The 22,048-nt window shown below is 46.3% G+C and overlaps 2 protein-coding genes across 2 annotated transcripts in view; both read left to right on the forward strand.

The window, feature by feature from the left end:
* The window catches only part of LOC309569822 (ribosomal protein S6 kinase 2 beta-like), a gene marked incomplete at its 3' end in the record, with an annotated part of 195,203 nt that overhangs the window by 163,487 nt on the left and 9,668 nt on the right, over positions 1-22,048 (forward strand). The window contains exons 17-18 of the mRNA XM_082275825.1: positions 6,095-6,152; positions 18,591-18,652. Coding sequence (XP_082131951.1) covers positions 6,095-6,152; positions 18,591-18,652 — 120 coding nt within the window. The remainder of the gene's footprint in view (positions 1-6,094; positions 6,153-18,590; positions 18,653-22,048) is intronic.
* The window catches only part of LOC309569823 (ankyrin repeat and protein kinase domain-containing protein 1-like), a gene marked incomplete at its 5' end in the record, with an annotated part of 76,093 nt that overhangs the window by 52,202 nt on the left and 1,843 nt on the right, over positions 1-22,048 (forward strand). Inside the window, one exon of the mRNA XM_082275826.1 lies at positions 6,095-6,152. Coding sequence (XP_082131952.1) covers positions 6,095-6,152 — 58 coding nt within the window. The remainder of the gene's footprint in view (positions 1-6,094; positions 6,153-22,048) is intronic.

Below are 22,048 nucleotides of genomic sequence, written 5' to 3' on the forward strand. Positions count from 1 at the left end.
AAGGTGGATACTAATGGCTACATCTCTAAGAGGAGTTGCCATCACCCGGCTTGGATACAAGCGATACCAAAAGGGCAATTCACCCAAATTAGAAGGAATTGTACAGATTTAAAAGATTACAATACACCGACAGATAAATTAATAGAAAGATTCAGAGAAAAGGGATACAAAGAGAAAGACCTGAGAATCACACAAAAGAAAATATCCGAATTGAAGAGAGAAGACCTCCTAAAGAATAAAGAAAAAGAAGAAAGAAAACCCAAACTTTGAACTAGCTTTTATTACGGGATTCAACACCCAATACAAAGAGGTTGAAAAATGCATAAAGAAAAATTGGCACATCCTATTAAGGGATGACACTTTAAAAACACTCCTCCCAAAGAATCCAAAATTTATTTATAAAAGAGCCCCGGGACTACGGAATATCCTATCAAAAAATGTTCCAGACCCACCAAAAAAACCACAAATGTTTTTCGCAAAAAATGGCTTCTATAGGTGCAGAAGATGTAAAGCATGCAGAACAAGCAGATTTAAGAAAAGGATTGAACACAAGTTCTTCTCCGTGGATAATCGGGAATTTGAGATTAAAAAATTCATCACCTGCGATACTAGATTTGTTACATACATGTGTACTTTCCCTTGCGGATTAAAATACATCGGACGCACGACCCGCACTTTAGCAATTAGGATAGGAGAACATGTCGATAACATAAAGAAAGGCTTCAAAAAGCACAGCCTGTCCAATCACTTCAGAATTTTCCACAACCAAGATCCCTCCCTCCTTTGGTTCTGTGGAATTGACAAAATATTCAGTCATTGGAGAGGCTCAGATATGCGAAAAATGATATCGCAGAACGAAACCGCATGGATCCATAGACTAAAAACATTAAAACCCATGGGGTTAAATGCAGACATAGACCTTAATTGCTTTTTAAATAATTTTTAGGAACTCGAATATATCCCTTGCCTTTAGATAATATATCTCATATTTATATTTTATATATCCATTATATATATATATATTTTTTTAATACAAATTATGGATTTTTATATAGATAATATTATTTTAAAATTTATAATGTACACTGTACCTTTTTAATAAGCATATGTCCCTATAAATTAATATCTATGTCCATAAGAATGATAAAATAAAAAAAATAATTGTTCCTATATATGGCCACTAGATGGAGTTATAGTCCCGAATTACACTAAAAAGAATGTAGGAAAAATTAGATGACCACTAGATGGCGTCAATTAAAGATATATATTTTTTTATTTTATAATGTCTAATTTCAATTTTAATTTATAATTGTTTTATTAATAAAGATTTAATACTAGATATAAATAGTTTTATAATTGTGGGAAATATATTATGTGTTTTTAAGAATTATTGGATGTGAATTGCTGTTTGTATAATGCGGGAAATAGGAATATACCCAGGCGATTTGCAGCAAATGTCAAATACACATAAAATAAAAAGGTCACGTAATAAATCGATACCATCCTGTTAAATATACAGATCGGCACTTAATGTCAATAAAAATAAATGAATGGCACTACAAAAGCAAAATTAAACACCGGCCAATCATAATAGAGATAGCGATACTTAAGATGTGACTGACAGGGCCAGCATAGACTGCCTGAGGACGCTCGTTAAGCGAAATGCATTGTGGTCAATGCTAACCCGGAAGTAACACACAGAGGCATTCGGAACAGAGGCTGGGATACACATCCACCGCCGCAATACAAAGAAGGGGGAAAGGAGATACAGGGTGCTGCAGATCCCCGGAGAATATCTTCCTAAGACCCAAAAAAACGATTTTGTACTGCCGAATTGCCCAGTGCCAGGAGGGCACAACAAATAGTAAGAGGCTAATTGTCACCTTTTTATAGTGTATGTTTTTTGGAGAATAAAACAGTATTTCACTATTGGAGGCTATTTGTTCTTCTATATCTTTATGTGTATGGGGGGACTACATGGTCCAACTCTAGTAATATAGGAGCCAGAGATCCAAGCAATCGAGGAGAGGTTTGATCCACCCAATAAAGGGATCACAGGCGTTGGGGGTCCTTGTGACCTGCTGCTAGCTGGTAAGAGGCCACGGTTGTCACATCCCAGCACCTGGAGCACTGTGAATGGATTAACCACTTTAATACAGGGCACTTCCCTCCCTTCCCGCCCAGGCCAATTTTCCCCTTTTAGCGCTGTTGCATTTTGAATGACAATTGCGCGGTCATGCAACACTGTACCTACACCAAATTTATGTCATTTTCCCCCCACAAATAGAGCTTTCTTTCGGTGGTATTTGATCATCTGTGCGATTTTTACTTTTTGCTAAACAAATAAAAAAAGACCGAAAAGTTAAAAAAAAAAAAATAAAATTTTGTTTATGTTATACAATTTTGTAAATAAATAATTTTTTTCCTGCACTGATGAGCACTGATGAGACTGCACTGACAGGCACTGATGAGGAGGCACTGATGGGGTGGCACTGATGGGGTGGCACTGATGGGGTGGCACTGATGGGGTGGCACTGATAGGCGGCACTGATAGGCGGCACTGATATGCGGCACTGATAGGCACTGATATGTGGCACTGATAGGTAGCACTGATATGCAGCATTGGTGGGCACTGATAGGCGGCACTGCTGGGCACTGATAGGCGGTATTGATGGGCACTGATAGGTGGCACTGACGGGCACTGATAGGTGGCACTGACGGGCACTAATGGGCACTGATAGGCGGCACTGGTGGGCACTGATGGGCGGCACTGATCGGCACTGACGGGCGGCACTGATGGGCACTAATGGGCACTGATAGGCGGCACCGGTGGGCAATAATGGGCACTGGTGGGCGACACTTAAGGATGGCAATGATGGGCACATGTGGGCAGCACTGATAGGGAGGGCACTGGTGGGCAGCACTGATGGGGTGGGCAATGGGGGGCTCCCTGAGCCCTGATTGCCATCCCTGGTGGCCATAGTGGGCATCCCTGGGGTCATAGTGGGCATCCCTGGGGTCATAGTGGGCATCCCTGGTGGATCTAGTGGCATCCCCCCCCCCCGAGGGTCTGCACTGGTAATCAATGATCTGATTACCAGTGCCGACCCCTCCCCCTGTCAGGGGAGCCGCCGATCGGCGCTCCTTTACTCGTGCCTGTCAGGCACGAACTAAGGAAAGCCGATCAACGGCTGTTCCTATTTACTATGTGACCAGCCGTGATTGGACACGGCTGATCACATGGTAAAGAGCCTCCGTCAGAGGCTCTTTACCGAGATCGGAGATGCAGGGTGTCAGACTGACACCTCGCATCACCGATCGCCGCTCTGCGCGCCCCCGGGGGGCGCCCAGAGCGGAGTTATCCTGCCGCCGTCATATGACGTCCGGTCAGGATAACTCAACCACATTCCCGCCGTCATTTGCCTATAGGGCGGGCGGGAAGTGGTTAATAAGAATTCACCAAGCACAATTTTGATTGCATGCTATTGCTTGGACTTTTAAACACTACTTGGAGCACATTTATATATTTATACTTTTTTATATATTCTTATGTGATTTTTTTATATATCCTTATGTGATTTTTGTATGGAATTCTTTATATATTTATTTATTGGTTCACTGATCCACACCTTTGTGGATTAATTTACTTTGAGAAGCACAAGCACTTCTTAATTGACGGTTGTCACATCCCAGCACCTGGAGCACTGTGAAGGGATTAATAAGAATCCACCAAGCACAATTTTGATTGCATGCTATTGCCTGGACTTTTAAACACTACTTGGAGCACATTTATATATTTATATTTTTATATATTCTTATGTGATTTTTGTATGGAATTCTTTATATATCTATTTATTGGTTCACTGATCCACACCTTTGTGGATTAATTTACTTTGAGAAGCACAAACACTTCTGAATTGAAATTGCACTGGTATGCACTTTTCTTTGCTAATTGCACCAATAGTAGATCATATATATATTTGTAGCAATTTTTAATCACATATATTACACTTTAAATCACCTATTAATTTTTATAACACGTGATATATTAAGATTACCAGCGCCTTTTTACCTATGATAAATACCTATTTATTGTTTTATTACAATTAAAAGGGCAGCAGGTTCAACAATCTTTTATTTAAAGGGCCAGGCGCCTTCTCTTTTCTTTTTAAGGGTATATCCTTGTTTTACGACCTGCTCCTGTGTACACCCGACCTTCTCAAATCTCGGTCCATGCAGAACTGGGAAAAAGACCTAGACCTTCAATTTTCATCAGAGCAGTGGTCCCACGCCCTTTCCTCTACCTACCTTTATTCCCACTGCACATCACATTGGAAAATGATGTTAAAAATCACAAACAGGTGGTATCATACCCCTGACAGGCTAGCGAAAAATTTTCCCTACAATCCCTGATGATTGCTGGAGGAACTGTGGCCACAGGGGCACACTTGCACATATCCTCTGGTATTGCCCCTCTTTGACTAGTTACTGGAACTGTGTGTTCAGATGTATAGCGGAATGTACGGGCATACTACGCCCCCCTAAAAAAGAATTAGCTCTACTGAATCTGGGTTTGGACGAGTACCCGGTTCAATACAGACAAATGGTCCTGCACATTCTTATAGCCTCCAGGGTGCTGATCTTGCGCCGCTGGAGTTCCCTTGATATTCCTAGTTTCTCAGAGGTGGTTAAGACCGTGAATGCTAACTGTCATGGAGAGATCACTGGCGTTCAACGCCTTATCTTACCCGAAGTTTAGGAATGCCTGGCTGCACTGGAAATACTCCTCTTGATACTGTTAGTTTTGGGGGTGGGTGGGGCGGCACTCTTGTGGAGATTATGTTCCCACTGGGTGCTGTGGGGGTGCTGCCTCTCTTCCCCCTCTGTCTCTCTCATCCTCTCCCCCAGCCTCCTGGTATAATACAGGGAATAGACCTACTGCTTAGTGTATTTCTAGCCTTGCCTTCTATAGTTAAAGTGAATGCCGGTATTAGAGTTGCTTGACTCTGTTGACTACTGTATATTTGTTATTTGACTGCTACTGATTCTGATGTGGTCGGAACATCCCTCTTCCCTTCCCCCTCCAGATCCTTGCCTTCCCTCCCCCCCCCCCCCTTTTTTTTTTTTTTTTTTTTTCTTCCCTTCCTTTTCTTTCTTTTTGTTGGACATTCACAAATGTTTGTTCGATGCAATGTATCATTTGTATACGTTTTGCCTCATGTTTTTCCTTTTCATGTATGTTGATTTATTCTAATAAAAAATATTATTAAAAAAAAAAAAAAAAAAAAGAAAAGGGTCAGCATCAGCACTCCAAAATGTGTAGTCAACTCTTTTATCCAACAAACAGAGTAAGCTAGCATGATTTTTTGAGGGCACACAGGACCTCCTTTTTCTGAAGGGAATGCCTTGAGAAAGATGTCCTCGAAATATAAAATTGTTGTCTCCCTTTCTGATGGAATAAAATTGACCACACGTTTTGGAGTGCTGGCTTTTTTTCTACTTTGACGTCTGTGGTCATGCCACCACTGGCCGGGCACCCACAAATAACAAGGTAAAGGTTTCTGTGTGGGGCAAACCTAGAACACTATTTTCGTAATAGAGACACATTTGACCACACATTTTGGAGTGCTGGCCTTTGCCTAGATCAGGGGTTGGCAAGCCATTGATTGCGATCTACCCCAATGGAGAGCCGGACATATCACAGTACTGGTTGGAGAACGGGAGCTTCCGGAGTTAACTGTTCACATTAACCAGCAGGTGATTGGTTGCTAAGAAGCTGGCTGGTCTTAGCAACCAATCACCAGCTTGTTAATGTAAAAAGTTAACTCCAGCAGCTACCACTTCCTTCCTCCATCCAATACCGTGACACCTCTGGCTCTCAGCTTTGCTGCACGGTCTATACCAGTGTAAGGTAGGAGATATCTACCTACGCTCTGTGTGTGGCAAAGGGGACAGATGACACACTTATTTGGGGGCCCCATGGCAGAGGGCCAGAGGACACAACATGGGAGGGTGATGTGAAGGGGGGCAGAGGGCATTGTACCATTCTGTATTTTTATACAAAATTTTCAAGTTTAATCTGTGTTTCTTACAGAATAATCGGGTTGCAGATACACCTGATGGTGCTAACATCACTCAAAGTGGGGATTCGGGTAAGCGAGTGTGGATGTATCTTTGGCTGTCCAAATCCAAACAGTCTGAGGCTTTCTGGTAGTAATCACTTTTTAGGGGAAAAGCAGGGGTACAGTGCATCCCTGTTCACCGTTTTCGGGTTCGATTTCAGTCTGAATTTTTGGCTGAATTTAGACCTGAAACGGACCAGAAGACGCACACGACTCCACCGAAGCCCCTCTATATATATATATATATATATATATATATATATATATATATATATATATATATATATATATATATATTGCAACGGGCTCCATCGAGTGCCGTTCACAATCTCATGACGTGCGAATTCTCCGCATCCAACTCGCAATAGTGTGAACCCAGCCTTAAGAAAACAAAGCAAAGATGTTGCAAACATTTTTGTTTTAATGCATTTGGAATTATTTTCGTGACTTTAAATTAAATGTAAAAAGTTGGGAAATTAATGGACTTTATAGGCACCAGAGTACACCACTGTTTATATAAAAATTATACATTTTATTAAAATATTCTTTAAAAAACAAAATCTATGAATTTAAAATCGTACAATAAACTTGCTACTCAAATGCAGCTAAGATTAACTACCATACCATGACAGATCCCTGTTGTAGTCCATATTGTATGCACCAATGGAGAATGGCTGTCGGTATCCAGGCAGGCTTGGTGTGCGTTGATATAGCTCATTCAAGGTTGACATGTTTTGCGCTGTTGCACTTCCTCAGGAGCATAAGCAAAAATTCTGGATAATAAAAATATATACGAAGTATAGATAGTATACAGTAACAGTGTACAGTCAATAGTCATTATTGGCATAGGCCAGCAATTCTAGCCCGCAGCAAGGTCCCAGGCATGCATGAGTGCAGGAGGAGCAACATGTGGATGTGGGGACACATGCAAAATGGGCAACCTGCTGCCAGAGTGGCATGTAGACCAGTGATAAGGTAATAGTGCACCATGTGGATATATTCATAAGAGGTGACTGGTTTCTGTATCGATTTTACGGAAGAGATTCCCAATGGATTGTGGCCACATGGCAGGTTGCCGATTTTGCACGGGTCTTGCCCCTCCTGCGCTCATGCATATCTGGGCCTTTGTGCCAGCTAGAGAGTTGTCGGCCTATGCCAATTATGACACTATTGATTGTACATTGTTACTTTATGCTATCTATACATATTATATATTTTTATTACCCAGAATTTTTGCTTATGCTCCTGAGGAAGCGCAAAACATGTAGAGCTTGAATAAGCTATATCAACACACACCATGCCTTCCTGGATACCAACAGCCATACTGCATTGATGCATACAATATGGACTACAACAGGCATCTGTCATGGTGTGGTAGTTGATATTAGCTACATTTGGTTAGCAAGTTTATTGTATGATTTTAAATGCATTACATTTTTAAGAATATTGTGATAAATTTGATATATTATTTCTCTGTCGCTCATTGACAGACGTAGTCCTCCTTGATTAATATCAACTCGGGTTATACTGCCCTCTACAGGAGTAGGACTAGACAGGAAAGAAAACGTTCTGGCCACACCCTAGGGGTGGTCCCAGAGGGTAAATCCTCTCACTTCCTGCTACAGCAAATCAGTTTTTTTCTGTCTAGTTAGGAGTAAGGACCTAGATTCCTTGCTAGGATCTTCGGTCCTGGCAGGATTTTTTTAGACAGCTTTTTGTCTCCAGTGTTCCTGTGAGATCTTCAAGCAAGTACGCTGAAACTGGACGACGGGCTGGATGTTGAGATCCAGTGGTCACCCCAGTTCAGCCTACGAGCGCGTGCAGGCCATAGCTCCGCGCTGGGTCGGCCGCGACATAGTCCCACTGGACGGGGACTGACCCTGCAAGTTAAACGTCTCGCCTGGACGCCAATGACCAACAGAGTCACGGCGTCCGTATTGGTCGACAGCCCCCCCACCCCGGTGGAGAGGGATTCTGTCAGGAGTTGGCGCCCGCCTGGTTCCGGTATGGTGAGTAGAATGTTCCCCCTCTCCCCCTGTCGGGTTTGTTGGTGGACGCGGGCCCCTCTCTGGGATGGTCGGACACTCAGTTTCTGGGTCTCCCCTCTATCCTATAACAGGTCACAGATCCCCCAATTTGAGTGTGATTTTTGTGAATAGAAACCAGGAGGCTTGGTTTGGGAGCTGACTATCTAAAGTCACTATATGACTGTAAGGGTGACTGAAGTTAGTGGCAGACTACTAAAAGGCATTACTATTCAGGTATAGAGGTATCCTACCTGTCTAGTGTGTACACAGGCCGATGCCTATGCCTGAGTTACTGCCGCCACAGATCGCCATCCCTCCAGAAAGCCGGTCACTTCCACAGGCCGCACAGCCTTCCGCAGGCCGAGGACACCTCCCGCAGGCCGCACAGGCCGAATGCACACATCCCGCAGGCCGCTGCTAACTTGCAAGCCGCCGCTATCCTACACAGGCCGCCGCCATTTTCCTGCAGATCGCACAAGGCCGCCATATTGGCGTAGCCTCATGTCTCCAGCATGGGGGCGGCCATGTTTGAGGTGACCAAACACCTCGTGGAGTAATTGGGAGGTGCCGGAAGGCGTGTAAAGGGGCGGAGCCGCCTCCTTGGCCCAGGGAAAGCAAGCCAAAGACTTCCTGTCTGTAACAGACAGTGCTGGAAGCAGGTTGATAAACTTCTGTTCATCAGGTGAGCCTTGGGGTCTCTCTCTCTCTCTCTCTTTCTGAGGGGTCCAAGCAGGTAGACTGAGGGGCGCTACTGCGCTGGGGGACTAAGTTAAAAAAAAAAAAAAAAAAATGTTTTTTTCTTGCAATTAATTTTTTTGTGTTTGCTGGCAAGTGTCTTGTTACATGAACCCTGCCACACATGTATCCCCACCTGATCCCCTCAGGGTGGCCGCAGGACCCTCCAGTACCCCACTTGTGATGATGCATTATCAGCAGTTTTGGAGTCTTTGGTATCCCGGGTGGAGGTAGCCTGTCAGGGACGGGGGTCAAGAAGAGCCACCCCCGCCTACCCCTATGTCATCTGATACCTCAGATATGGATTCTGAGCTGGTCATTGCAGTCCCTTTTCTGGGGTTGTTGTCTCAGGTACGGTCTCCTCAGACAGTAAGGAGGACGCTTCTGCCTCCGCCATAGCACAAGAAGCGTTGGTGGAAGCACTAGTTGTGTCTGTCCGGGAAACCTTAAATCTTGAGGTTACACCGGCAGAGGTAGCTGAGACTCATATTCCTTTTTTGGTACTAGCAAGCGTACCAAAATGGTGAAGGGTTTCCCTTGCCCAAATAGGGTCGTCCGTAAATGAGCCCTGCTATTTCCAAACGCATGGCTAGGCGCTATCATTTTGAGGAATCCCTCATTAAAGATGGACGGTACCACCAATAGTGGACTCACCAATTTCCAGACTAAATAAAGCCACTGTTATCCTGTTGGATTGACAGAATGGGCCCCACCCATCTCTAGGGTGGGGGGACGTCTTCACCGGTTTCCGGATCCAGGGCTTTCCAGAATCCCGGATAAAGGGGTTCGCAAGGTCATATGGTCGGGATACAAGATCGAGTTTCGATCACTTCCACCGGTGCGATTCTTCCCTTCCAATAGTCGACATCCCCGGGTCGCTTAAAAGCTTTGCAAGGACAGCTTGATACAACAAGCAGTGGTAGTTCCCATTCCTTGGAGGAGTTCTAGTCGAACTTGTTCACAATGCCCAGGAAAAAGGGCTAGGTGCGTCCAATTCTGGTCTTGGAAGAGATGGAGTCCATCCATACAGTGGTGGCCGCCCTGCATCAGGGGGATTTCCTGGCGTCCATAAACATTTAGGATGCCTATCCTTATATCCCCATCTTCGCAGGACATCAGCGTTTTCGTTGCTTTTCCCAAAGATCATCCCTGGTTCCCACCAGGAGACTGAACTATCTGGGCCTAATTTTGGATACATCCTTGGCAAGAGTGTTTCTCCATGCGGAGAAACTCCAGAAGATTCAGTCAATGATTCGGATGTTGCTGTCCGTCAACTGGCTGGGATTGATGGTCGCCTCCTTAGAGGCAGTACCGTTTGCCCAGTCTCATACCCGAATTCTCCAAAGAGGAGATTCTTCTCATATGGAATCGGAATCCCGATTCCCTGGACAATTGGATCCGATTGAGTGAGCGGACAAGGGAGGCTCTGGTCTGGTGGCTTCGGTCTCCGATGCTCAGCCAGGGGAAGTCATTTCTTCTGATAAATTCCAGGTTACCGATAAATGTGTTGGAACTGAGAGCGATCAGACTTTGATTTACTGGACCGAGCAGCTCCAGGGCAGCCCGGTTTGGATCCAATCTGACTATGCCACGGTCATGACTTAGGTCGATCACCAAGGGGCACCAAGAGTGCCCTGGCGGCCATAGAAGTGGCCAACATTCTTATTGGGGGAACAGTTGTTCCAGTTCTCTCCGCGATATTTATCACGGGGGTGGACAGGCAGATTATTTCAGCCGTCAGATTCTGGATCAAGAGGAATAGTCTCTTCATCCAGAGGTATTTCACCAGCTGTCCCTTCATTGGGGCACCCCGGATATGGATCTGTTGGTAGGTTGGCTCAACAGGGCTCGCACCCGCGATCCTCTAGCGGACGCAGCAGACGCGCTGAACGGCCTATAAAGGCAGTATCAGCTACTATGTCTTCCCCCCCCCCTCTCAAATTGCTGCTGAGATTTCTCCGCAGGATAGAGGTGGAGGGAACTCCAGTTATCCTGGAAATTCCGAGCTGGCCTCGTCAAGCCGGGTACACCGACTTGGACAGGCTAGTTGTGGACGCTCCTTGGAGACTTCCTCTCAGGGAGGATCTGCGGTCTCAAGGACCGATCTTCCATCATGCTTTACAGTCGCTGGTTTTAATGGCCTGGCCATTGAGACCCAGGTACTGAAGGACAGAGGGTTGTCAGCTTCAGTTATTCCTACTCTAATTAAAGCAATGAAAGCGACTTCCAGCAAAGTCTATTATCGCACATGGAAGACTTATATCGCGTGGTGTGAATCTTTGGAATTTCCCCCACATACCTATTCGGTGACCCGAATCTTGGCTTTTCTGCAAAAGGGGGTTGAGCAGAAACTATCCTTGAGCACTATCAAGGGTCAGGTTTCAGCATTAGCAGTCTTCTTTCAGAAGCCTTGGGCTACTCATTCCTTGGTGTCCAGGGGGTGCGGCACTTGGCTCCGCCAGTGCGCGCGCCCTTACCGCCCTGGGATCTTAATTTGGTGTTTGTCGGTTCTTCAGAAACCTCCCTTTGAAAATATCAGGGAGATTCCCTTGCTTGCATTATCCCAGAAGGTGGCCTTTTTGGTGGCTATCAATTCTGCACGCAGGGTGTCAGAACTGGCTGCATTATCATGCCATTCCCCATATCTAGTGGTTCATAGGGATAAGGTAGTTCTTCAACCCGAAGCCATCCTTTCTTCCTAAGGTGGTTTCAGATTTTCATCTGAATGAAGATATTGTGCTACCTTCCTTGTGTCCTAAGCCCAATCATCCTCAGGAATATGCGTTGCATTCCTTGGATGTGGTTCGGGCAATCAGGGTATACCTGAAGACTACGGAATCGTTCCGTAAGACGGATTCACTTTTTGTGATCACGGATGGCCCCAGAAAGGGGTTGCCTGCATCTGCCGCGACTATCTCCAAATGGATTAGACAGACGGTGGTACAGGCTTATTCTATTAAGGGTCGGAATCCTCCGTTCCCTGTTAAGGCGCACTCCACTCGAGCGCTCAGTACTTCCTGGGCCTACCGCCATCAGGCGTCAGTGGTCCAGGTGTGCAAGGCGGCTACCTGGTCGTCGGTTCATACCTTTACAAAATTTTATAAAGTTGATGTGATGGCATCGGCAGATGCCTCATTTGGCCGCAAGGTTTTGCAGGCCGCAATTTGAGGAGACCGGTGGTCTACCTCGAGGGTTTTTTTCCGTTGGAATTTCAGTTGAGTCTCATCGTGTGATTGATGAGCCTTTAAAACTTCTAGTTGGCACCGGTTTGGCCTTCTAGATTGGATTTTGATTTCCATTTTCCCACCCCTCATTTGTGGCACTGCTTTGGGACGTCCCGAGTTGATATTAATCAAGGAGGACTACGTCTGTCAATGAGCGACAGAGAAAAATGGATTTTTGTAAAATCTTACCGTAAAATCCTTTTCTCTTAAGCTCATTGACAGACGTAGTACCCGCCCCTCTGTTTTTGAGTTGGGTTGGGTTAAATTCTCTAAACACTGCTTTGTGACATAACTGATTTGCTGTAGCAGGAAGTGAGAGGATATACCCTCTGGGACTGCCCCTAGGGTGTGGCCAGAACGTTTTCTTTCCTGTCTAGTCCTACTCCTGTAGAGGGCAGTATAACCCGAGTTGATATTAATCAAGGAGGACTACGTCTGTCAATGAGCTTAAGAGAAAAGGATTTTACGGTAAGATTTTACAAAAATCCATTTTTTTTTTTTTTATAAACCGTGGTGTACTCCATGAGTTTTCCTTACTTTTTATATAGATTCAAGTAGGATGTGGCACTTTGCTACTAATTTTTGCATCCATAGCACCACCCTGTGAAGATATGTACCCTTAGGGTCCTTTCACACGGGCGGTCTGTATGTCCATTTTTCATCCCATCTGATTGTGGATGAAAAACGGACATAATGCATGTCAATGGGATTGCGGATGTCAGCGGATGACCATCTGCTCACATCCGATTTGTGTCCTTTCTGATCCGTTCCATTTTTTTGGAACGGAAGAGAACCCTATTTCTCTTACGTCCTCCGACAGTCGCTGCCACTTCATAATCTTCACTAATGGGGTAATTGACCTTTGCTCCGCAGGAGTAGCTAGGCAACAAGATTTGTTAATATCAAAGCTTTTAGCATATCACACCCTTAGGGGGTGGTCCCCTCAGTCAATACCTCCCTGCTTCCAGCATTCTCAACTCAGTTTTCAATTGCCTAGCTTAGGAGTGGCTGGCTGTTTCCTGTGCTGGGGCTTTCAGTCTCAGCCTTCTTTCCTCTTTTGGATTTTATTTCAAGTATTTTTCTCTTTCTTTTACTTAGCTGTTTTTTTCTCAGCATTAGTTTAGTTTTCTTCGGATGAAGATGATCATGCGGAGCTGGGTCTCGGTCTGGCCACCTTGGATCTCAGGGCTGTGTGCCAGACTGTGTTTCCCCAGCCTGCCATCGAGCGTTCAGCTCAGGTTTCCCTGGCATATTGAACGACCCATCCCTGTTCGATGCAGGGATGCTGCCTGTGAGGTGGCTACCTCACCAGACGCCATTTGCGGTTTCACACCGCAGTCCACTGCGTCCTGGCTGCGACACTCCCTGTCCTCAGTACAGCGGTTTGGTCGCTAGAGAAGGCTCCCCACGCCATCCGGAATGGTAAGTAAATGTCTATGTGGGGACCTGTCTGTTTGGGTGTCAGTCTGTGACTGTGTGACCCTGCATGTCTGTGTAAGTGCTGAGCTCCCTGTCAGCTTCCTGTGTGGAATAACTGCCTTTCTGTGGGCTGCGGGGGGGGGGGGGGGGGCTCTCCCGCTCTGCTGTGTGTGATGTATGGGGCAGACTGGGCTCAGACATGCTATGCGGCGACCGCTGATGCGGCCCGCCATTTTTTCTTGGCAAACTGTGATGACCGACCCTGTGTGTTACAGCGCGGTGTTTTGGTGCCAAACGCCGCCATTTTGGCGGCGATCGCTCCTACAAGCACATGTCGGCGCCATTTTCTTGTTGCCTTGATTCTCTCAGCCGAGCGGCCATGTTTGTGAAGCCTTCATAGGCTATATAGGGCGGTCAGTCATTGCATCACTTCCTTTTGCTCTGGAACAGCGATCGGTGGCAGCAGCCTGTGTGGTCTCTCCAGGTTTTTACCTTCCTTATCCTATATTTCCTTGCTCAGGGCTCCTTATCCCTGCGGGGGTCAGTGCATACAGTAGTGTGCGGTGGGCTGCGCTCGCCGCGGTCTTAAAGGGGCAGTACTTTATTTCAGTTGATACTGGGGCATGGATTCTCAGGATTGCAAGTTTCCTCCCACCTTGGTGGGGGGCCAAGGGGCTGCTGCATCCCCCGAGGGGGCTGATCTGGCTGCTGTTGTGGCGAACTTGGCTTCTCAGGTGCAGATGCTAATGGCTGATCGATCCGCAAAACGGCCCAGGTTATCTATTTCCTCTGATTCAGAGGGCGATGGGGCTGCTATGGCTGGAGTGCCCTTCTCAGGGTCTCGTTCATCTCTGGACCTTATGGGGTCTGAGGGGGAGGCTGAGGTAGGAGTTGATACTTCTCCCCCTGGCTTGCATGAAGAGCTTGCACTCATGGATGAGTTGATTACTTCTATCAAGGAAACACTGCATCTGCAGGATGAACCGTGTCCTCCTGCTTTGATGTCCTCTTATGGGACAAAAAGGAAACGCAAATCAGCGCAGGTTTTTCCCTGCCCTGCGGAATTTCAGCGTGCTGTTGATGAGCAATGGCGCAATTTAAAGAAGCCTTTTACTGTGCCAAGTAAGTTCAAGCTGCGTTATCCATTTACACCCACCACTGATGAGCGGTGCGGGATCTGCGGGCCCAGGGAGTGGTGGTTCCGGTGCCTTATCAGGACAGATTTTGGGGGTTCTACTCCAATCTGTTCACTGTGCCCAGAAAGGAGGGCAAAGTGCGTCCGATTCTGGACTTGAAAGCTCTGAACCGCTTTGTGCGGGTTCGCAAGTTCCGCATGGAATCCCTGCGCTCAGTGGTGGCTGCCCTGGTTCCGGGGGAATTCATGGCCTCCATCGATCTGAAGGATGCGTACCTTCACATCCCCATTTTCGAGGGTCACCAGAGGTACCTTCGATTCGCCATTGTGGGGGATCATTACCAATTTGTGGCGTTACTCTTCGGTCTCGCTTCGGCTCCGCGGGTTTTCACCAAGGTGCTTGCGCCGGTCCTGGCTTTATTGAGAGCCCAGGGCGTCTCTGTCTTGGGATATCTGGACGATATCTTGCTTCGGTCTGCGACCAGTCAGGGCCTGGTGAACGACCTGTCCACCACGATGCAGACTCTGCAGGAGTTTGGTTGGACGATAAATTTTTCAAAATCAACGTTGTGTCCGTCGGTTCGTCTTCCCTACCTGGGGATGATCCTGGACTCTGCTCAAGCGAAGGTCTTCCTGCCGGAAGACAAGCTCCGGACACTTCAGGACGAGGTCAGGTCCCTCAGGGACACTCAGTGCTCGTCCCTCCGGACATGTAGGAGATGTCTGGGTCTAATGGTCTCGGCTTTCGAGGCGATTCCCTTCGCCCAGTTTCACACGCGGGATTTTCAAGCGGAGATCTTGGCCAAGTGGGACGGGCGTCCGCAATCTCTGGATCGGCAGCTTTCGTTGAGCCGCCACACCCGAAGGGGTCTTTTGTGGTGGCTCCAGTCCCCGGCGGTGTCGGGGGGCAAGTCCTTTCGTCCCTTGTCGTGGACGGTAATCACCACCGATGCCAGCCTGTCGGGCTGGGGTGGTGTTCTGGGCGTTCTGTCCGTTCTGTCCGCCCAGGGAACTTGGTCGGAGGAGGAATCCTCCCTTCCGAATAAACATTCTGGAATTGCGAGCGATAAAACTTTGCCTTCTGCATTGGTCGGAACGGCTTCAGGGCCGTCCGGTTCGGGTTCAGACGGACAATGCCACAGCAGTGGCCTACATCAACCATCAAGGGGGCACCAGGAGTGCCCGTGCTGCTCGGGAAGTAAACAGCATTCTGTCGTGGGCCGAGACGCACGTCCCGGCGATAACGGCTGTACACATTCCGGGGGTGGAGAACTGGCAGGCGGACTATCTGAGTCGCCAGACCCTGGACCAGGGGGAATGGTCCCTTCACCCGGATGTCTTCCAGATGTTGTGCGCGAAGTGGGGTCTTCCAGATGTGGACCTGTTCACGTCTCGTCTGAACAACAAGGTGGAAAGGTTCGTGGCAAGGACGCGCGATCCTCGGGCAGACGCCTCAGACGCGTTAGTGGTGCCCTGGCATTAGTATCGTCTGATGTATGCCTTTCCACCGATTCAGCTGCTGTCCAGGCTGCTTCGCAGACTGGCCTCGGAACCGCACGCGGTGATTCTGGTTGCACCGGACTGGCCTCGCCGGTCTTGGTACGCAGACCTCGTAAATCTGGCAGTCGACGCTCCGTGGCGTCTGCCGCTTCGGGACAACCTTCTGTCTCAAGGGCCGATATTCCATCCTGCTTTACAGTCGCTGGCTTTAACAGCCTGGCTGTTGAAAGCCAGGTCCTGAAGGATAGGGGTCTCTCCCCTGAGGTCATTCCCACTTTGATCAAGGCTAGAAAAGCCTCTTCGGGAAAAATTTACTACCGTACTTGGAAAGCGTACTTTGCCTGGTGTGAGTCCAGGGGGTATTCTCCTCGCTCATACTCGGTGTCGAGAGTGTTGGCTTTCCTCCAAACTGGAGTGGACCAGCGTTTGGCGCTGGCCACAATTAATGGTCAGATTTCTGCGCTGGCCGTTCTTTTTCAGCGCCCAGTGGCGTCTAATTCATTGATTAGCACCTTTGTTCAGGGGGTGCGACATTTGGCCCCTCCTAGGAGGGAACCTTTGCCTCCATGGGACTTGAACTTGGTTCTGTCCGTGTTACAACAGGCTCCCTTTGAAAAGATCAGGGAGATCTCGTTGTCTCTGTTGTCCAAAAAGGTTGCCTTTTTTGGTGGCGATCACTTCGGCTCGCAGGGTGTCGGAGCTGGCAGCTTTGTCTTTGCTCTCCCTACTTGGTGATTCACTTGGATAAGGTGGTCTTGCGACCTAACCCTTCCTTTCTTCCGAAGAGGATCTCGGAATTTCACCTGAATGAGGACATTGTCTTGCCTTCGCTTTGCGCGAAGCCTAAGCATCCGAAGGAGGTGGCTTTGCATGCCTTGGATGATGTTCGGGCGATCAGGGTTTACCTGTCATCGACTAAGTCCTTTCGCAAGTCGGATTCCCTATTCGTCCTTCCAGAGGGACCTCGGAAGGGCATGGCGGCGTCGGCTGCTACCATCGCCAAATGGATCAGACAGACGATTGTGCAAGCCTATGCTTTGAGGGCGAAGGTTCCTCCTTTCCCTGTGAAGGCGCACTCTACAAGATCTCTGAGTACGTCTTGGGCCTATCGTCATCAGGCTTCTGTGGCCCAGGTGTGTAAGGCGGCGACTTGGTCGTCCATTCACACCTTCTCAAAATTTTACAAAGTGGATGTTCAGGCATCGGCAGATGCTTCCTTTGGCCGTAAAGTTCTTAGTGCAGCAGTGCCTTAGGGTCCCTTGTTTGGGCCCTTGGCTGTTGGGGTGTTTTTACCCCTGGGTTACTTGTTCTTCCTGGGTTGTTGCTCCTGTTGAGCACGTTTTCCTGTTGCCAGGTTGGTTCTCTTACTTTGGTAAGGTTCCTTTCTCTGATGTGGGTACTGCGTTGCTTTAGGCGCGGCTGCGTTTTTTTTCCACCCCTCATGTCTACACTGCTCTGGGACGTCCCCATTAGTGAAGATTATGAAGTGGCGGCGACTGTCGGAGGACGTAAGAGAAAACTGAATTTTTGTAAAATCTTACCGTAAAATTCCTTTCTCTGAGTCCTCCGACAGTCGCCGCCCCCGCCCCTCTTTGGGGTTTGTTTATGTACTCTACTGCTATGCTACTGAAACTGAGTTGAGAATGCTGGAAGCAGGGAGGTATTGACTGAGGGGACCACCCCCTAGGGGTGTGATATGCTAAAAGCTTTGATATTAACAAATCTTGTTGCCTAGCTACTCCTGCGGAGCAAAGGTCAATTACCCCATTAGTGAAGATTATGAAGTGGCGGTGACTGTCGGAGGACTCAGAGAAAGGAATTTTACGGTAAGATTTTACAAAAATTCAATTTTTTCTTCCGTTTAAAAAACGGAACGGACGCAAAAACGGATGTCAGCTGTGTCATCCACTGACATCCGCAATCCCATTGACATACATTATCTCCGTTTATCATCCGCAAACGGATGGGATGATAAACGGACATACGGACCACCGTGTCTGTAAAAAAAAGAAAAAAGTGCCAGAGAGGATCAAAAAACGGCCCGCCCCGTGTGAAAGGACCCTTACTTGATTTTAAAATTAAAGTTCACTTGGGCTTTTATGTTTCTGTCTGGTCCTTAAGCCTAAGTGTCCAATGTTGTAAGCCTGACATATTTCCCTTTTATTTTTCATGGCCTGCTATATTGTGTATACTATATACCATTTTTTTGGTATTTAGTGGCAGGAATGATACCTCAAGGGGTGCTGTTTGGAGACCACTGCTCTAGGCATTCAAGTGCTCAAGGGCATGGAGTTCACCATCAGATCAGGTTGAAATAGTCTGTATCACAGCAGGTTTGTAATGTGTATAGTTAACTTTCTTATGTCTTTTGCTATATTTTAGCCACGTATTAGCAGGTAACTCAGTGTAATCTCTATTTTATTTATAGAACTTGACACTTCCATGATGAGTAGTTTCATAAGGCAGCTCGATCTGAAAAATTCAGCCAAAGTAAGTGGAGCATTGCTAAGGTCTAACAGTATGTAGAAACTTTTATTAACTTTGATTCATTAGCCATAAATTTTACTGAGCTTTGTTTATATCACTGGCATCACATTTTCTGTGTATTGTGTCTGACATGCCTGAACTCTGAAACCAGTTGGGCACCATTCTTCTAAATGGAGGATGAAAAGGAAAAAAAATAAAAAAAAAATGTATGTGACTTGTCAGTCAAGTGACTGGCTTCCCCTCCAATCATGGAGTTATTCCTGCTGCAAGAGAGAACACTGAGATACCATAAGCTCCACACCACTGATTACATTTTATGAATGGTCCTTAGAAAGCAGGCTGACCTTGCTGTTAATAGCACTTATCCACTTATATCCCCCATGGCCTTACCTAATAACCAGTAACCTTAATTATTGATTTGTTTCCTCTGTGATGGAAATGGAATATCAAATATGCCAAACTTTCACAGTAGGGGTTGCTTACATTGATACCTTTGCTCATTTGCAGTCCATCCACTGTCTCTCCATGGATATGCCATATTATTGATCATGTGACTACAGCTCTTTTAAATTGTTGATCATCCATACTGTTATGGAGAGATACAAAAGTGCCGGTCCTATACACTTAAAGATTATTGGTTCTTTTGAAAGAATATACCCACCCAAAACTAATTAGAGGAGAAGCGTTTTAACCTCAGGCAACGTGGGGAGTTCTTTACTGTTAGAGCTACAAGATTGTGGAATTCTCTACCACAAGAGGTGGTTTCTGCGGGAAGTATGGTGGCTTTCAAAATACTCTTGGACGTACATTTCAAGGATCAGAACATTCAGGGGTATGAGAGATGATTACGGCCACACACACCTACACAGGTTGAACTGGATGGACTATTGTATTTATTCAACCTCACCTACTATGTAACTATGATACATCAGCCTTGGGTTAGAACACACAGGCTGGATCACCAGATGGCTTCTGCAATTTCCATCTGTTCTTCCAAATGTGATCTTTATGAAGCCAAGTGAGAGTTGTTAGTCATGTGAGACCAGTCTGGGCATTACTTGCAATCAGGGAGGAGCTCAGGGAAGCTATCAAAGCCAACGGCCAATCCTAAGAATTCCCATCCCCGCATCTGAAAATGTCTGGCCTTTCGGCTTTTAAAAAATTATTGGCTGTATGGCTCAGGGGAATACGCCTGAGCTCATCCTGACTTGTGATAATCATATATTAGGTCAGGGATCCTCAAAACTACGGCCCTCCAGCTGTTGTGGAACTACACATCCCATGAGGCATTGTAAAACCGATATTCAGACATGACCAAGCATGATGGGAATTGTAGTTCCTGAACAACTGGAGGGCCATAGTTTGAAGACCCTTATACTAGGTGTTAATGACAGAGGAAAAATTGAACCATGAGAGCATTCCTATTGCCGATTTGCCATTGTTTTCCAATGTATTGCATATTCTTTCTAGATTATGAAATATTGGGTTCGTCTTGGGAATAGGAGTGTTAAATAAAATGTTTCTTTCAATGCTGAATCCACCTCCTATGCTATGATCTGTGTTGGAAGAGTATTCAGCACTTTAAGAAATGTCAGTAAGTACTTGTCTTAAATATTCTAGAGCAGGAGTTCCCAAACTGTGGGTCGCGAGCTGCGTTTGAGTGGGTCGCGCTGAACCGGAAATCACTGAGAGCAGGCCCGCTTAAATTGTGCTGTGCAAACCCACACAAATTACAAAGAGCCAGAGCAGTCAAATCGCGATGGATTCAGGACTCTGCCCACGCAGTTTACGGAGGCTGGTGTGCATTTCCCGCGAGGAGGCTACTTACTTACATCAGTGAGTACGTATGTAGGCTGTTATGTAGGTTATAGGATATTTTCATGGAGTGCAGAGCCAGCTCCTCGGTCCTGCTGACAGTAGCGGTGGTTGCTAGAATGGCGACGGGATTCTCTCGGCTATAGCGGGCCGAGACGGCATCCTCTGTGTCTTAAGAGGGCCAGGTGGCCCGGTGGTGTCAGGAGTTAATGGCAGCTTCTATTTTTAATTTAACATCCCCTCCCTTTAAAATATGCATTTATTATTATTATTTGCATTTATATAGCGCCAACATATTCTGTAGTGCTTTACAATATTCAATTACAAGCAAGTGGGTCACGAAAAATAACTGTATTCAGAAGTGGGTCTCGGCCCAAAAAAGTTTGGGAAGCCCTGTTCTAGAGCAACCTTTCTCAACCTTTTCAAAATAGGAACCATTGAAATAACTTTCTGGTCTCAGGGAACCCCTGCTAAAATAATTACTATATCTACAGCTCATGATAAGTTAGGGTGATGGTCAATGGGAGAAACGTTCCTTACACTTGTGGTCCTTGGGAAGAATTCCCCCTTACAGATAGCTAAAAAGATCAATAGATCTGAGAGGCAGAAATTGCTCATTGCTCATGAAACCCTTAGCAACTTCTAGAGCATGGGTGTCCAACCTTTTGGCTTCTCTGGGCCACATTGAGTGTAGAGAAATTTTCTCGGGCCGCATATAAAATATATACTATAGTTAAGGTATATAAGTAATAAAATGCTGCCGCACCGCTGCGCCCCACGGCACTAATTTAACACATCTAGAGGATGATCAAATGAAATGGAATCAGTATACAGAGGTTTACTTCTTCTGAGAGATAATAAAGGAACACTCTAACCACCATGACCACTTCAGTGTTTTGAAGCGGTCATGGTGGTAGGAGTCAAACACTGCTGTGGCCATGCCCCTGACCCGATTCCTTCCTCCCCAGCAAAAATAAAATTGTCAGGGGGCAGTGGGCCGCATTGCCTGCGGTTCCGGGCCGCAGGTTGGACATGCCTGCTCTAGAGTAACCCAGGTTGAGAAACCCTGCTCTAGAGCGTCCTTTCTCGACCAGTCCTCCTTGGAACCCTAGGATACCTTTTAGAAGCTGCAAGGGGTCCGTTGATAAGGGAGCACTGGTGGATTTATCTTCTGTCTACACCAGCCTTTTTCAACCTTTTTAATACAGAGGATCTCTTGAAGACATTTTCAACCCTTGGTAGATCATTACATCTCTAGCTCATGGCACATTTGCCTGGTCAGTAAAGTGTGAATAAAATAATAATAATAATAATAACCATACGTAAAAAATAAAGATTGTAGTGTATCTAGCATATTTGACACTCAAAGCAGTGTCTTTTTTTTAACACTTCCCTGCTCTATACAAAGAATAGTTTCAGTAACAATCATGAAGTGGAACAAATGGTAATAATGGCCTGAAAAGAGAACCCAACAGTGAAAATTGTAATGGTGCCTCTTACATAAGTAGTCAGTGGAAAAGCACCTTCTTTTATTGGTAGTTGATGTACTGATCCCATAGATTGGTGGCCAATAGGATAACGCTT

This window comes from Pelophylax lessonae (genome assembly GCF_965119305.1).
Source record: "Pelophylax lessonae genome assembly, chromosome: 13".
NCBI lineage: Eukaryota > Metazoa > Chordata > Amphibia > Anura > Ranidae > Pelophylax > Pelophylax lessonae.